This window comes from Rhinoderma darwinii, chromosome 3 (assembly GCF_050947455.1).
Source record: "Rhinoderma darwinii isolate aRhiDar2 chromosome 3, aRhiDar2.hap1, whole genome shotgun sequence".
NCBI classification, from domain to species: domain Eukaryota; kingdom Metazoa; phylum Chordata; class Amphibia; order Anura; family Rhinodermatidae; genus Rhinoderma; species Rhinoderma darwinii.
In genome coordinates, this window is record NC_134689.1 from 341,845,819 (window position 1) to 341,862,495 (window position 16,677).

The window sequence follows — 16,677 nt, forward strand, 5'->3', positions numbered from 1 at the left end:
GCAGCGCCTATCTGCTGCAATAGCAGATAGGGGTTGCAAAATCTGGTGACAGAGCCTCTTTAAGGTATACGTCCATTTTTTTCTCCCATGCTGGATTAGATTTAGCAATTGATACAGAAGGTATATTGAAGAAAAAAAAGAGTAACATTTATTTTCTGAAACAGGAAACCATACCTCTTTATGTAATCCCTGATGTAATTTAATTTATAATATAGTTCTCAATTTCTAATATTATGAGGTATATAATAATCATATCTTTAGTCTGTCAATACTGAGTTTAAAAGAAAACCTAACACCAGAGCGCCACCTAGCGTCAAGGATTGTAATTTGTTTTAATTTTTTATTTTATTTTTAATCCCCACAGTCTATTTTGTCATGATCCAAATGGCGCAAGTAATAATTCAAGTCTCATTGGAAGCGACCAGTTCTTTACGTATCGTGCCGAATAGCTAAAAGTCAATTCCATACATATCACTAAGTATTTTAACTTATGTCTGACACCAGAGGAAGAGCTAACGAAACCAAGACCAGGAAGTGACGCTGCTATAATATCCTGCTATATCGTTTGAAAAAAATGTCTTCCATTTTTATTTATTTTTTTGTCCCTGCGGCCATTATTTTGAAGCCAAATGCCATAGAAGGCAGCGGGATAGGTGAAGACAAAATGGCGGCTGCACGGGGACATATTGCTACGCGGAAGTATATTAAGAGAAGGGACTTTGTTACCTAGGTGACTGTTACATCTCTCATATTTCCTTACAGGGTAAGCGGTCTCATCTGGACTAAAGATGTCGGATAGTAAAAGATGTCCAGACTGCGGCTCTTGTGAGATTGTGGAGGACGCGCACTACTCCCAGGAGCAGCTAGTGTGCGCAGACTGCGGCTTCATCCTGACAGAGGGGACTCTGACAACCACACAGACAGAGGCGAGCTTCCTGCAAGGTGGGAGAACCGTTGTCGCTAGTCTCTATACATAGAAATATATATATATTTTTTTATGGAGGTGTGTTGTTAATAAAGTTTTGTACTACAAGAGGCTGCGACAAGGTTACTGAGTAAGAGTGGGGAACGAGGGGATCTGAGCCTTATGTGCAAAACTGTCAGTAGCAACCAATGAGATTCCTGCTTTCATGTTTCAGTGCAGATCAGAAAATGAAAGACTTGATCTGATTGGTCACTATAACAACTTCTGCCTGCACTAAGTCTAGAGCTACACGGAGAATGGTCTCGCAGCAGAAACATCCATAGGAATACATTGAGGCACACAGAGGGGGAATATATTAAGACTGGCGTTTCAAACCAATTTACGTTGACGGAAAAGTCGCCAAATATAATATGTTTGCTGGGACAGAAATGCAAATACATGCCAGCTATGAGCGGGTGTAGATTTATGCCATTACTGGCACCACTTGCTGGCGTAAATTGATAAATCTGTCGTTCCTGCAAAGGCCCTGCCTCCTTCGACACAACTTTGCTCCCTTCATAAAAATTCACAAATTTTAGCACAACTATGTAGGAAAAGTGGCATTAACCTTTTGATATATTCCCCCGCAGGGATGTGTAACTTAAAGGGGTATTTCCTCTGTAGTTGGTGACGGCTTATCACTGGGATATGCCATCATGCCCTGATCAGGGTGCAAACACGCACCCCCACCGTTCACAAGAATAAAGGGATCGAGGCCTCCTTGGCATTTTGTTTACACAACGTTACCCCTATCCTGGCGGCGTGCGAAGAACTGCAACTAGGCATTATCCCACCGTGCGCCATTGCCCCTTCATTCAGTGCAAATCCCCCACCAGTCATCATAGCGATATGCCACGTCTTGGTATGGAATACCCCTTTAATGTTACATGACAGTCACGCTTCCATTCATCCCACTGTTCATCTGAGAATGGGAACATAACAGCAAAAAATATGCGTGACTAAGCGACATAGGCGGTGTGCGCAACTTTGATGTACGACTGGGAATTGTGCATCAAATGTGGCCGTGCAGCCCTAGCCTCATTTTTTTTTTTTATGAGTTGGCTCCACTTACTCCTGTTGAATGTCCGCATTATTAATGTGCCGATCTGTAATCGGTGCAGAAAGAGGATGTTCACCCTGACTCTTTAGGAGACACTGAGATGGGGGCACTGTGACTGTCACTGGATGGGAGCATTGATTAGAAAATATGAGGGCGTGGACAATTTATTTGAGGGTTGCTCTTAGGCTTGGGCCACACCACTGTCGTAAGAAGTCCGGCGGGTTTGAATTCCCTGCAAGTGGCGGTTGTAGCGATGTGCAGGTCGCAATGCGGCCACATTCACTTCCATTACCTGTGTTGCAGGCAGCGCGAGGTTGCGGCCATGTAGCCCCAGCCTTATGTATGATGACTTTGCTACTTCGTTTCTGAAATAATTTCTAAAATGCAGGCAAATATGTTCATATTGAGATCTCATCCTCTTAAAGCCCGGCTATTCCCGAAGTTCATCATTGAGGGTTCTTTGATCATCTTGACTCCAAGGGCTCCTTCACGCTTGCGTATGAAAATACTGATCAAGTACAGATACGCATTACAAATTGTTTATAGGATTAACCATTTTTTTTCTGTTTTTGTAATGTTGCAGAAGTACGGATGTAAAAAAACAGAAAAAAAATACGCACATTTGTACTATACAAAAACTGAACACGCGTTTTTAAAATCAACCCATTGACTTCTATGGGCTAAAAATTGTACCAATACGGGTTGATGTAACATCCCTCACGTCCAAAAAAAAAAAAGCTGTGCGTTTAAAAAACAAAATGTGAATAAAACCATTCAAATGAATGGTCAATGTTTTTTCAGTGAAAAAAAGGTATTTATATGGATCTGATATATACGGTAGTGTGATTGAACCCCAAGAGACCTACAATGTGAACCAAGTTGTGATGGACAGCCCCTTTTTAAAGTGGATTTGTCATCAGGTTCCTGACTTCTAAGGGAGCCATGTTCATCCTGGAGAGAGCCATTTCTCTCTCTCACTCCCAAGCAAGCAGACATTTCCCTATTAGGCTGGGTTCACACAACCTATTTTCATGCGTAAACGAGGCGTTTTACGCCTCGAATTATGCCTGAAAACACGGCTCCAATACATCGGCAAACATCTGCCCATTCATTTGGGTTTGCCGATGTTCTGTGCAGACGACCTGTCATTTTACACGTTGCTGTCAAAAGACGGCGCGTAAAATAACAGCCTCGTCAAAGAAGTGCAGGACACTTATATACAGGACACTTCTTGGGACGTAATTGGAGCCGTTTTTCATTGACTTCAATGAAGAACAGCTCCAAATTACGGCCGTAATTGACGCCTCGCAAAACGCGAGTACGAGCAATTATGTCTGAAATTCAGGAGCTGTTTTCTCCTGAAAACGGCTCCGTAATTTCAGACGTAATGGTCGTTATCGTGTGCACATACCCTTAAAGGGTGCGCCCGTGATCCAGCATACCTGTAATATGTTTATGATGGTCACTCAACCCAAGACAGAAAATCTTCATACCTGAGAGGAGGTCAAGCTATTGTAAGGGCATGTTCACAACAGCATCGGGTTCCGTTTGGGGTTTCCGTTCATCTATTTCGTCAGAAGAACAGGTGAACAGAAAGCCAAACGTAAACTTCAGTTAGGACCAGAATTATTTGGACAGTGACACAATCTTCATGATTTGGGCTCTGCATGCCACCACGTTGGATTTGCAATGAAACAACTGAGATGCAATTGAAGTGTAGACTTTCAGGTGTAATTCAAGGGGTTGAACAAAAATATCCTGTGAAACGTTTAGGAATTGCAACCATTTTTCTACACGGCCGCCTCATTTCAGGGCTCAAAAGTAATTGGCCAAATTAACATTGGCAGAAATAAAAAACATTTTTTTTAATACTTTGTAGAGAATCCTTTGCCGGCAATGACTGTCTGAAGTCTGGAACCCATGGACATCACCAAACGCTGGGTTTCCTCCTCTGTGATGCTTTGCCCGGCCTTTACTGCAGCGTCTTCAGTTATTGCTTGTGGGTCTTTCTGCCTTAAGTTCTGTCTTAACTCCTTAATGACCGGGCATGTTTGTACCTTAATGACCAAGCCAGATTTGTCAAATCTGGTATGTCTGACTTTATCAGAGAATAACTCTGTGAAAGTTTTGAATATCCAAGTAATTCTGACATTGTTTTTTCGTCACATGTTGTACTTTATTTTAGTGGTAAAAGTAGACTGATACGATTTGCGGAAATTAATTAAAAAATAGAGAAATTGAAGAAATTTTGTAAAAATTATCATTTTTCCCTATTTTTAACGGCAATATGTCACATATGTACATACATACTGCACAATTTTTTTAATTAAATATATATTTCCATCTCTTTACTCTATATTTTGGCAGCACTTTTGAAAAAAAATATTTTTTTTGAGCAATTTGGAAGACTTACAAATTTAGTAATCATTTTATACATTTTGAAGTACATTTTGTTTTCCTGCACCAAGCCAGGTTTTCAGAAGCTCATAGGTGTCAGAATGGTGGAAACCCCCACAAGTGATTCCATTTTGAAAACTACACCCCTTAAGGTATTTATTAAGGGGTGTTGTAAGTATTTTGACCCCACAGTTTTTTTGTAAGAATTCATGCAAAGCAGGCGTAAAAAAATATAATTTCACTTTTTTCATAAAAGTATCACTTTGAAGACCGATTTCTTTGTAAAGCGACCATGAGAATGAAGAATCACACCCCAAAATCTATCACCCTGTTTGTCCTCTTTTCAAAAATGCCCCCATTGTGACCCTAATGCATTGCTTGGACACACGACAGGGCCCGAAAGGAAGGGAGCACCCGGAGGCTTTCAGGACTCATATTTTGCTTGAAAATGTTTTAGGCCCCACTGTACATTTGGATAGGCTTTGAGCTACCAGAGCGATAGAAACTCCCCATAAATGACCCCATTTAGTAAACTAGACCCCTTAAGGTATTTATCTAGGGGTGTAGTGCGTACTTTGACCCCACAGTTTTTTGCTAAATTTAATGCATAGCAGGTGAAAAAAAAAAAATGTCACTTTTTTCATAAAAGTATTTGTTTGAAGACCGATTTCTTTGTAAAGCGAACATGAAAATGAAGAAACACACCCCAAAATCTATCACCCTCTTTCTCCTGCTTTCAAAAATACCCACATTGTGGCCCTAATGCGTTGTTTGGACACACGGCAGGGCCCCAAAGGAAGGGAGCACCCGGAGGCTTTCAGGACTCATATTTTGCTTGAAAATGTTTTAGGCCCCAATGTACATTTGGAAAAGCTTTGAGCTGCCAGAACGATAGAAACTGCCCATAAGCGACCCCATTTCGAAAACTAGACCCCTTAAGGTATTTATCTAGGGGTGTAATTAGCATTTTGACCACGGGTCTTTTGCAGAGTTTATTAGAATTAGGGCGCGAAAATTAATATCAAAATTTTTTTCCACTAAAATGTTGCATTTTCTCATTTTCAGAAGGGATAAAGGAGGAAAAAAACAACCATTTTTTATAAAGCAATTTCTCCCGAGTACGGAAATACCCCACATGGGGTCATACATTTTTTCATTAGAAATGAATTAACCCTTTCAGGACTGATCCAGTTTTTGCTTTCTTATTTTAGATTTTCCCTCCCCGCTTTCCAAGAGCCATAACTTTTTTATTTTCCCATCAATAGAGTGGTGTGAGGGCTTATTTCTTGCGGTATGAGCTGCAGTTTTTATTGGTACTATTTTTTGGTACATAAAAAGTGATTCAAAAGTTGTATTACATTTTTTTTTTAGAGCGAAGGTGACAAAAAAAAACAAACTGCGATTTTGGCGGTTTCAATTATTACATTTTTTTAAGGTGTGCACTGTGCAAATTAAATATTGGTATATTGTAATAGTTCGGACTTTTACGGACGTAGCGATACCAATTTTGTTCATTTTTTTTACATTACTTTAGAAGAAAAAGGCGAAAAGGTGTTTTGTTTTTTAACTTTAAAAAAAAAATTCTCACTACTAATAACTATAATTCTTCTACACATTTTATTAATCAATCCCCTTAGGGGACCTGATCCAGCGATCATTGGATCGCTGGTACAATATACTGCAATACTAATGTATTGCAGTATATTGTTATTCTTACAGGCTTCTGTAACAGAGCGATCGCTGTACCTGTCCGTTAGTACCGAGGGGACTTGCTGTAATACACAGCCGACACCCGCAGCTTATGGAGCGGGCTCAGCACGTGAGCCGGCTCCATACATCAACCGCCGCATCATGACGGGCAATTAAGTCATAGTGCGCAAAGGGGTTAGTGCACAGCGGATGGTTCAAAGTGAAAATTGCAATTTTCCACTGATATGCCATTTTAGTGCATAATATGTTGTGCCCAGTTTGTGCCACAGAAGACAAATACCTCATAAAACGTTAAGCGGGTTCTCTCGGGTATGGCGACGCCATATGTGTGGACGCAAACTGCTGTTTGTGCACGCTGCAGGGCTCAGAAGGGAGGGAGCACCATTTTGATTTTGGAGTGCAGATTTTGCTTGGTAGTTTTTCTGTTTTGGGTTTCGCTGGTATTTCAGTTTATAATGTGGGGGGCATATGTAATCTGTGCGGGGTACATCAGGGTATATGTAATCTGTGCGGAGTACATCAGGGTATATGTAATCTGTGCGGAGTACATCAGGGTATATGTAATCTGTGCGGAGTACATCAGGGTATATGTAATCTGTGCGGAGTACATCAGGGTATATGTAATCTGGGAGGAGTACATCAGGGTATATGTAATCTGTGCGGGGTACATGAGGGTATAATAATGGGGTAAATAAATAATATTTCATAGATGTGTGGCCGGTGTCGCACTGATAAATGTCGCCCGATCTTATCCGCTTTTGGAACTCTGCACATTTTGCATCGCCATATTCTGAAAGCCAGAACTTTTTTATTTTTTCACCACCGGAGCCGTGTGAGGGCTTATTTGTTGCGGGACAATCTGTAGTTTTCATTGGTACCATTTTGGGGTACATGCGTTTTTTTTTTTTTATCACTTTTTGTTCCATTTTTTTGCAATCCTGAGCAAAAAACAGGAATTCTGACACCGTTTTTTAGGTTTTCTTTTTGCGGCGCTCACCGTATGCTATAAATGACATTTTTACTTTATTCCGCGAGTCAGTACGATTACGGCGATACCATATGTATATAGGTTTGGTCCTTTTTTTTAGCATTTGCACAATAAAATGACTTATTTATAAACAAAAATAATTTCTGTGTCACCATATTCTGAGAGACATAATTTTTTTATTTTTTAGTCAAAAAAGCGGTGTAAGGGCTTGTTTTTTGCGGGACAGATAGAAGTTTTTATTGGTACTATTTTCGGGTACATGCGACTTTTTGATCACTTTTTATTCTTTATTTAGGGAGCGGTGGTGACCAAAAAAATTGTGATTCTGTCGTCGTTTTTTATTGATTTTTTTTTTTTTGGGGTGTTCATCGTGCGGGGAAAATAACATTACAGTTTTATAGTTGGGGTCGTTACGAACGCGGTGATACCAAATATGTGTACTTTTTTAACGTGTTCATTTTTTTTCTATAATAAGTCTTATTATAGGAAAAAAAGCATTTAGTGTTTATAGAACTTATAACTTTTATTTTTACACTTTTTTTAAAACATTTTTATTACTTTTTTTTACTTTTTTTACTTGTCCCACTAGGGGACACTCAGACTTGCAGCTTTGATCGCTGCTAGAGTACATTACACTACACACGTAGTGTGATGTACTCTAACTGTCATTGTGACGTGACTGTCAAACTGACAGGAAGCAGAGGAGGAACGGCCGGAGGCTGTTCCTCCGAGGCTTCCGTAAATGGCAACCCGGAGGTCATTATCTGACCTCCGATTGCCGTGACAAGCATCGGTAGCCCCCACGATCACTTCGTGGGGGCTGCCGATGTGCTTCAAACCACTTAAATGCGGCGACGGCAATCCGTCGCCGCACTTAAGGGGTTAACTGCCGAAAGCAGCGGCGATGGTCCGCTGTCCGGCGAGACTGATGTCTCAGCTGTCTAGGACAGCTGTCAGCGCGGGTCTGTCACTCTGTGTTTACACAGAGTGACAGTTTGAAATGCGGACGAAAATGCACGTCCTGGTGCGGGATCTAGCAGCCGACCAGGACGTGCATTTTCGTCCTTGGTCGTGAAAGGGTTAAGCAAGTGAAATGCATGCTCGATCAGGTTGAGATCTGGTGATTGAATTGGCCATTGCAGAATATTCCACTGCTTTGCCTTAAAAAACTCCTGGGTTGCTTTCGCAGTATGTTCTCTGTCATTGTCCATCTGTACTGTGAAGCGACGTCCAATCAACCTTGCTGCATTTGGTTGAATCTGAGCAGAAAGTATATCCCTGAACACCTCAGAATTCATCCGGCTGCTTCTATCTTATTATCAATAAACCCTAGTGACCCAGTGCCTTTGGCAGCCATGCATGCCCATGCCATCACACTGCGTCCACCATGTTTTACAGAGGATGTGGTGTGCTTTGGATCATGAGCCGTTCCAATCCTTCTCCATACTTTCTTCCTCCGATCAATGTGGTACAGGTTGATCTTAGTTTCATCTGTCCAAAGAATCCTGTTCCAGAACTGGGCTGGCTTCTTTACATGTTGTTTGGCAAAGTCTAATCTGGCCTTTCTATTTTTGAGGCTGATTAATGGTTTGCACCTTGTGGTGAACCCTCTCTATTTGGTCTCATGAAGTCTTCTCTTTATAGTAGACTTAGATACTGATACAACCAACTTCCAGGAGGGTGTTCTTCAGTTGGGTAGATCATGTGAAGGGGTTTTTCTTCACCATGGAAAGGGTTCTGCGATCATCCACCACTGTTGTCTTCCATGGACGTCCAGGCCTTTTGGAGTTCACGAGATCACCAGTGCGCTATTTTTTTTTTTTCCAAGAATGTACCAAGCCGTTGATTTGGCCTCTCCTAACATTTGTGCTCTCTCTGATGGATTTCTTCAGTTTTTTCAGCCTAACGATGGTCTGTTTCACTTGCATTGAGAGCCCCTTTGACCTCATGTTGTGGGTTCACAGCAACAGCTTCCAAATGCAAATGCCACACCTGGAATCAACTAGAGGACATTTTACCTGCTTAATTGGTGATGGATTAACGAGGGAATAGCCGATGCAGCCCATTAAATAGCTTTTAAGATAATTGTCCAATTACTTTTGGTCCCTTGAAAAAAGAGGCAGCTACATATTAAAGAGCTGTAATTCCTAAACCCTTCCTCAAATTCTGATGTGTATACCCTCAAATTAAAGCTGAGTCTGCACTTTAAGCCCATATTGATTATATAACTGTAAATTCAATATGTTTTAATAATAATAATAATAATAATAATCTTTATTTATATAGCGCCAACATATTACGCAGCACTTTACAATTTAGAGGGAACATGAAACAAACAATATCAGACATTACATAGTGACAAAGTTCATTTACAATTCAAACCTGGGGAGTGAGGACCCTGCTCGCAAGAGCTTACAATCTATGAGGACATAAGGGAGACACAAAGTGTAACAGTGTTTGTTCTGTACAATAGTCCGGCCATTTTTATACACATGCGGTGGTAACATAAAGCTGCATGAGCCGGTCACCAGCCACTATCCGTGTATGACGGACATGAAGAGAAGGAGTGTGAGGGAATCTTATTCTGATGACTAATCTAAATGGAGGGCCATGGAAAGGAGTCAGATTAGGGAATGTTATAGGCCTGTCTAAATAGATGTGTTTTCAGGGCACGTTTAAAACTGTGGATATTGGGAATTAATCTGATTGTCTGGGGTAGCACATTCCAGAGGACGGGTGCAGCACGAGAGAAATCTTGGAGACGGGAGTGGGAGGTTCGGATTATGGAGGATTTTAATCTAAGGTCGTTGGCAGAACGTAGAGTCCGAGTAGGGTGGTAGACAGAGATGAGGGAGGAGATGTAAGGAGGTGCAGCACTGTGGAGAGCTTTGTGGGTGAGAGTAATAAGTTTGAATTTTATTCGGAAGGGGATGGGCAACCAGTGCAGTGACTGGCACAGATTAGAGGCGTTGGTGTAGCGGTTGGTCATAAAGATGAGCCTGGCTGCTGCATTGAGGATAGATTGGAGAGGGGAGAGTTTAGTGAGGGGAAGACCGACTAGTAATGAGTTACAGTAGTCGGTAAACCGCCAAAATGCCAAAACTAGTCACTGTGCCAAATAATTCTGGACCTAACGTATGACTTTCGTTTGCATTACCATTGATTTCAATGGTAATGCTTCCATTTTAGTTGGTTTCCGTTCCGTAAAGTAGTCGACTACTTTGTTTCTGTGAAAAAAACTGAAACTTTACAGAACGGAAACCAATTAAAATGGAAGCATTACTGTTGAAATCAATAGTAATGCAAACGGAAGCTATAGTTTCTGTTCGGCTTTCTGTTCCTCTGGTGGTATAGATGAACGGAAACCCCAAACGGAACCCGACGCTGATGTGAACATGTCTTTACATATATGCTTGGTCCTCAGACATATTGTCCTCTTCGCTCCCATAGAAACCTAGATTTGCCTTCAAGTAAATCAAGCAAAATGTAGTCAGGACCTCATTACAGGACATCTTCTTCAGTTTAACAGCTCATGGACTACTCATTTGTAAGACTGGTAGTACAGCCAATACTCCCATCAAAACATTGTCCTTCATTGTCAGCAGAAGGCCAGTTGTGTTGTAGATACATTAGTATATACAAATACTTTTGGGCATTATGATGATTTTTCCACCCATTGATAGTTGTGTGTGCCCCTTTTCTTGTGCCTCCCATAATGCCCATAAACCGATAATAGTAAAGCTTCGGAAATATGTAACATACCAGTTCCATTTGACATTCCCCTCCCCCAATCTGTAGTACGAAACAAAAATCCATTAAATGCACATCTCGCTATAGACTCTCTAGAGCGGCTGCTGTCTTCCTCTCCTTGCCAGGCAATGTTCTGATCATCACATCCACTTCCCTTGCACACAGATTTTTTTTTAGTCATTTTTGTATTTCGGTTTTATTCACAGCGGTCACATTTACAAAGAGCACTGGACAGAATGAGTCAATCAGCCGAACCAAACTACGAGGTAAGTTTCAGGTGTCAATCGTGTGTACGACACCTTTTTGTTTTCAGTCGTGATTTTGATTCTTTTTCTCATTAAAGATTTCCACACAATTCCACATAGTAAATTAGAAGTAAGGGCAGCAGCCAAAATTTAGTAATTCTCTTCAATTTTATTTTGGTGTTTTCTGATAGCAGACAGTGTTACAAAAGTAAAGACTGGAAGTGTAGTCCTATTAGTTGTCATTTTTAATAAGCTTGTCAGCTTTTCCGATTTACCATCAGATGCAAATTCACAACCAAAATGGCTGCACTTCCTGTTGCAAAAATTTCCGCCACAAAAAAACAGCTGCTAATGTATAGTGTACAAATATCTGCCATTAAATTCCATTCTAAAAAATATATATAATCTTCACCTTTTCTTAATTGTATGTGTGTGTATAATCTATATTTACAATGTATGTATGTCGACCAAAAAATTGTGTGAATAGATTCTTAAAGGGGTATTCACGATTTTGAGAAAAAAAACCCTGAATCTCTGGGAAATAAAAACAGAAAAAACCCCAGAAATATAATAATAATCTAAATATACTTACCATTGGGTGTCCCCCACTGCTGCAATTCTTCGGTCCTATGTGTGATTGTCACTTGTTATGCTAAATTGCCATTATCTGCAACCCGGCTCTTACTGAATGCTTTTGACTATTGTGCAGCTTCATAACCAGTATCCAGTCGACCTTTACACTTGAGTAAATTAGAATGAGTGACTTTCCATTCGCCCACACTGATTCAATTTTTAGTTTTTTGAATGCGATAGTTGATATGATTCCCCATGTGACCCCGGTAGGGATTAACAGTAAGCAGCTCACGAGAGGGGCTACCACTTAGTAATGTGTAACACCAGTCTAATGTAATCTGTCTTCTTCCCACAAGGTATTATGCGTGTCAGGGATCTTTGTAGAGTTCTCCGACTCCCAGACACCTTTGCAGATACTGCAGTGTCCTATTATGAAAATGCCTTCTACCTCCCACTGTGCCACTCTGCCAGACTGGAGAAGAAAGAGGCGATAATGGGTTGCTGTGTATACATCACGTGTAGACAGCACGGCTGGCCTCTCACTATTGCCACCATCTCTTCTATGCTTTACTCCAAATATGAACTCCTTGCCAGCGTCTTCCTGGAACTGGTCCAGGCACTGAAGGTTGATGTACCATCTATGAGTCTTAAGGATCTGGCCAAAAGTCACTGCAGAAGGTAATCTCATGTAGATGGTGGCAGATTTTATCATAGTATTTTTAGAGGAATGGAGATAATTGAGACCAAAAGGCTTTTTAACTATCACTATCACTAGCACCGCAGCTTCTTTATAATGGCAGCAGGTGGGGGTTTCAGCTTACAGAGCCCAAAAGCAACGAAAAGTGGGTTCCACTTTCATAAGTTGTTATATTATGCGTTCATATTATAAAACTATTTTACATCACTTATCATGAAAACCTTGCACCATAAATTTTTCCACCGTAATTTAAATTATATCGCTAGGATATGCAATCGCTTACTGATCGCCAGGGTCCAACTGCTGGTACCCTCACCAATCCTTGAAAATGTAGGAGAGACAGTGCGGCCCATTTACAGCATTTCCCTGCAAAGCGACGCTCCCAGCCACCCACTGTGCAGATTGTCGGGGATCCCAATGGTCAGACCACTACCAGCCATAATGTTATGGCATATCCTTTGCCGTCGTATTTGGTATGTGAGTAAGGCCCCATACACACAAACGTGATTTTGCGGCCACAATTCCCCCGAAAATCTACGGGAGGATTGCGGCCCCATTCATTCCTATGGGGCCATGCACACGACCGTGGTTTTCACGGTCCGTGTATGGCCCAGGAGCCCGGACTGCAGAAAGAACGGGCATGTTTTATTACGTCCGTGTTCTGCGGCCCAGGCTCATTGAAAATAATGGCCGCGGCAATGTGCACGGCCCGCGATTTGCGGGCGGCTTGCGGCTGACAGTCCGCTGCCGGCCGACCCGAAAATCACGGCCATGCACATGGCTACAGTCGTGTACATGAGGCCTAAAGATTACTGTAAAACAAAATGTTAGAACAATAGAAAGATTTCTTCTGATGATGCGTTTAGTTCACAGAGTGTTATTTAGACTGGATTAGCCCCGAGAACACAGTTTTTTGCCACGGAAACCGGGGCAAAAAACAGCTGAAATTTACTCCCATTGATTTCAATGGGAGGTGGAGGCGTTTTTTTTGTTTTTTTTACGCGAGCAAAAAAAAAAAACACGCTCGCGGTAAAAAGAAGCGACATGCCCTATCTTGAGGCATTTTCCGCCTCAACAACCCCATTGAATTCAATGTGAGACGGAAATAAACGCGTTTTTTGACACGATTTTTTGTGTTTTTCGGTAAAAAACGCTTGTGGTTATTCCATCTTCCTGTTGAAGAGATAGCGGGGAAAAAAAGCCTTAAAAAAAAAAACTAGACAAAAAACGCGTATGGTGCAAACCCACTTTAAAAAGCCGGAGCTGATTTTTCCAGGCAGATTTTTCTGCCTGCAAAAAACTCCATGTGAACAGGGCCTGTTTTCAGCCTCTGGGTGTAAACAAGAATGTTTCCATTAACCGACATCAAACAAAGATTAGGAAATTAGTGATGAAATAAAATATATTAGACCGTTCACACGTTGTGTATTTCTTGCAAAGTTTCGGATGCAGTTCAGTACAACGCAAGTAAATGGGGTTTTAACAGAAAAATCACCTGTGGATTCTAGGTATGCGGTGGATTTTCAGTTCATGAACATGTCCTCTGCAGATTCTCATTTATAGCGGTGATAGCCAATCCTTTTTTTTTCCTTAATTGAATGAGAGTTGTCACCGCCCGCCCCCCGCTTCCTGTAATCTTGTTTAAAAGGGGCCTATCAGAAGAATGTTAGATTTGTAAATGTCACTTTGTGTTACTTCGGGCAAGACACTGGGAGTAAAATAACACGAATGATTCTGATTCTTTAGTTTGTTTTGAACTTTTAAGAGAATTATTTATATTTCTTTTTATTACCTATGACAAAATATCAGTGGCTAAAGTTACAGGTCACCTGTGATAACTTCAATGCCAAGATCCCTATACTAGCTCTGCCTGTTACCGTACTTTGTCAACTCAACGTTGCACTGCAGCCACGACACCTCATGGCAACCAATCCGAGTCCACCTTTCATTACCAGCTGAGGTAAGAAAGTGAGAGAAGAGAACGGATTTGTTGCTTGGAGGCTATGATAACAATGAGCTACCAAAGCACTGGAGAAGGAAGCACTGTCATGAGAGCACAGGCAGAGATTACTTCTCACAGGCGTTCTGTTACTTCCATGTCTGGTATCTATAGAACCTTTCATGTCGCATTTTTTTTTTTAAATGCACTAAAGTAGTTTTAAAGTTTATTTTTGCATTTAAAAAAAAAAATCATTTTAGTGAACATAGAAAGATGACACACTTTTGTATTATATTTACCTTGAAATTTAGCTGCGGTTTCCCACCACGAGTCCCCACCGCCCCAATATTCTGAACCTAGTGCAATGACTTTGTGATGTTGCCAGTGGTGGGAACACCTTTTTGTCGGCGCTTGTCTCCGCCGTAGGCTGTTACCATTCAGCCGTTTCAATGTTTCGGCTTAGGCCTTATTCACACAAAATTATTTGTTATACATGTGCTGTCCGTTTTAACAACGGACAACACACCGACCTATACAAGTCAATGGGGCTTATTCACACCCGCTTTTTTCAATGGAGCGTCTATCCGTTGCGAGAAACTCACAGCATGTTCTATTCTAGTCAGCTTCTGCAGACCAGAGTCGCCTATTGAAGTCTATGAGTGCGTGACAAAAACAAACCGTACACGGACAACATCTGTGTGCCGTTTGTTTTTCACCGGTTCGTTGCTAAGCAATGCATAAAACAAGTGAAACCAGTTAGTGCTTGCAGAACATAGTCATAGTTGTAAAAAACCTAGATACGTAACTTGGAAATTTATATGGATGAAAAATTGTCAGTTTTTTGCGGACGCAAAATCTGACACGCTCGTGTAAACAAGGCCTTAAAAGTGCAATGTACGAAGTGAAATTTAGTGAAAAACTGCAGGTATCATGCAAACACAGTAGTGAGGCCTTTTTCAGATGAGCATATTTCATATCCGTGTCCGTTTTAACGGCTTTAGCATGTACACGTTTCCTATTAGGAGCTTGTTCCTATTCATGTTTTATATTGCTCTAATCCCAGAAAACCCTTTTCATTCAGGCTCACCTATGACATTTTATTTGCAGTTTCAGATTATTCCAAGATTGTCAGTCTGTCCCAAAAGAATATGCAGAGAATGTGGATAAAGTATTGGAACGGACTCTACAGATACTGGAGTTAGCCAGTGAGACATGGCTAATCACGGGTCGTCACCCTATTCCCATAATAACAGCAGCTGTCTATCTTTCTTGGCAGTCCCTCAAACCCGCTCAACGGCTGTCATGCACTTTCCCTCGTTTCTGTAAGTTGTCCGAAACAGAATTGCCTTCTCCAGCGGTAATGCGATTAAAAGAACTTAAAGAAAGGTGTCTAAAACTGGCCTCGCAGCTACCATGGCTGAAGATGCTAACCGTAAATAAAAGAACTGTGGTGTATCACTTGGGTGACATCTTAAAACACCAGGCCTATCTTCTCCGGAAGTCTCTGGAAGCTGTGGAGATGTCCCACGCACAATCAGAAGAGTGCAACTCTTCTGATCAACAACACCCTAGTGCAGCCTTCCTTCCTCCATGCCTGACCAAGCCAAGAAAAAGACGTCATACTACGGCGTTCCCCAATACGCTCCAGAACATTACCGGAGAGGAGGAAATCTCGGACAGTGAGATAGAGCAGTACCTGAGGACACCCGCTGAGATGGCTTGCTTTCAGCAGGTACAGGCTCAACTTGAACTGCATCAGTGAATCCAACTTAATCGTCAAGACTTGTTATAAATTGTAAATATAATTTCATAAAATTATATTTTTTTTCTTTCTTACTAATGACCATAATTTGTTTTTTAATGTGTAACCAATATGTATTTGGTGGATCACTAAATTAATAAATAAGTAATGGATGTCAACAGTTGAGTCCATTCCGATATGGTAATCTCCGCTAGTACACAATCAATAGAAAATGTGGCTTATTGTAAGCATATTAAATAGTAAAACATGTAAACTAAGGCCTCCCACACACGAGCACGTTTGGCCCGTGATATAAACGCGTGATATTTCCCAGACCAAACGCGCTGCAGGGATCCGGGCTCCTAGCATCACAGTTATCTACGCTAGGTGTCACTGCCTTGCTGCGGGACAACTGTCCCGTACTGTAATCATGTTTTCAGTACGGGACAGTAGTTCCACGGAGAGGCAGGGACTCCTAGCGTCATAGATAACTATGATTCTAGGAGCCCGGCTCCCTGCAGCGCTCACAGTTGTAATGGGCAACATTGGGTTAATGTGTGAGGTACATGATGGGGTTAATTACTAATGTGTGGCATATAGAGGTACTAAATTC

General features: G+C 41.3%; 1 protein-coding gene across 1 annotated transcript; it reads left to right on the plus strand.

Annotated features, from left to right (window-relative positions):
• The first annotated feature begins 690 nt into the window (after positions 1-690).
• Positions 691-16,141, plus strand: BRF2 (BRF2 general transcription factor IIIB subunit). Its single transcript, XM_075855323.1, has 4 exons — positions 691-942; positions 11,076-11,135; positions 12,044-12,365; positions 15,431-16,141. Exons 1-4 carry the CDS (start codon positions 789-791, stop codon positions 16,083-16,085), a joined length of 1,191 nt encoding a protein of 396 aa, XP_075711438.1. The 5' UTR covers positions 691-788; the 3' UTR covers positions 16,086-16,141.
• The last annotated feature ends 536 nt before the right edge of the window (positions 16,142-16,677 follow it).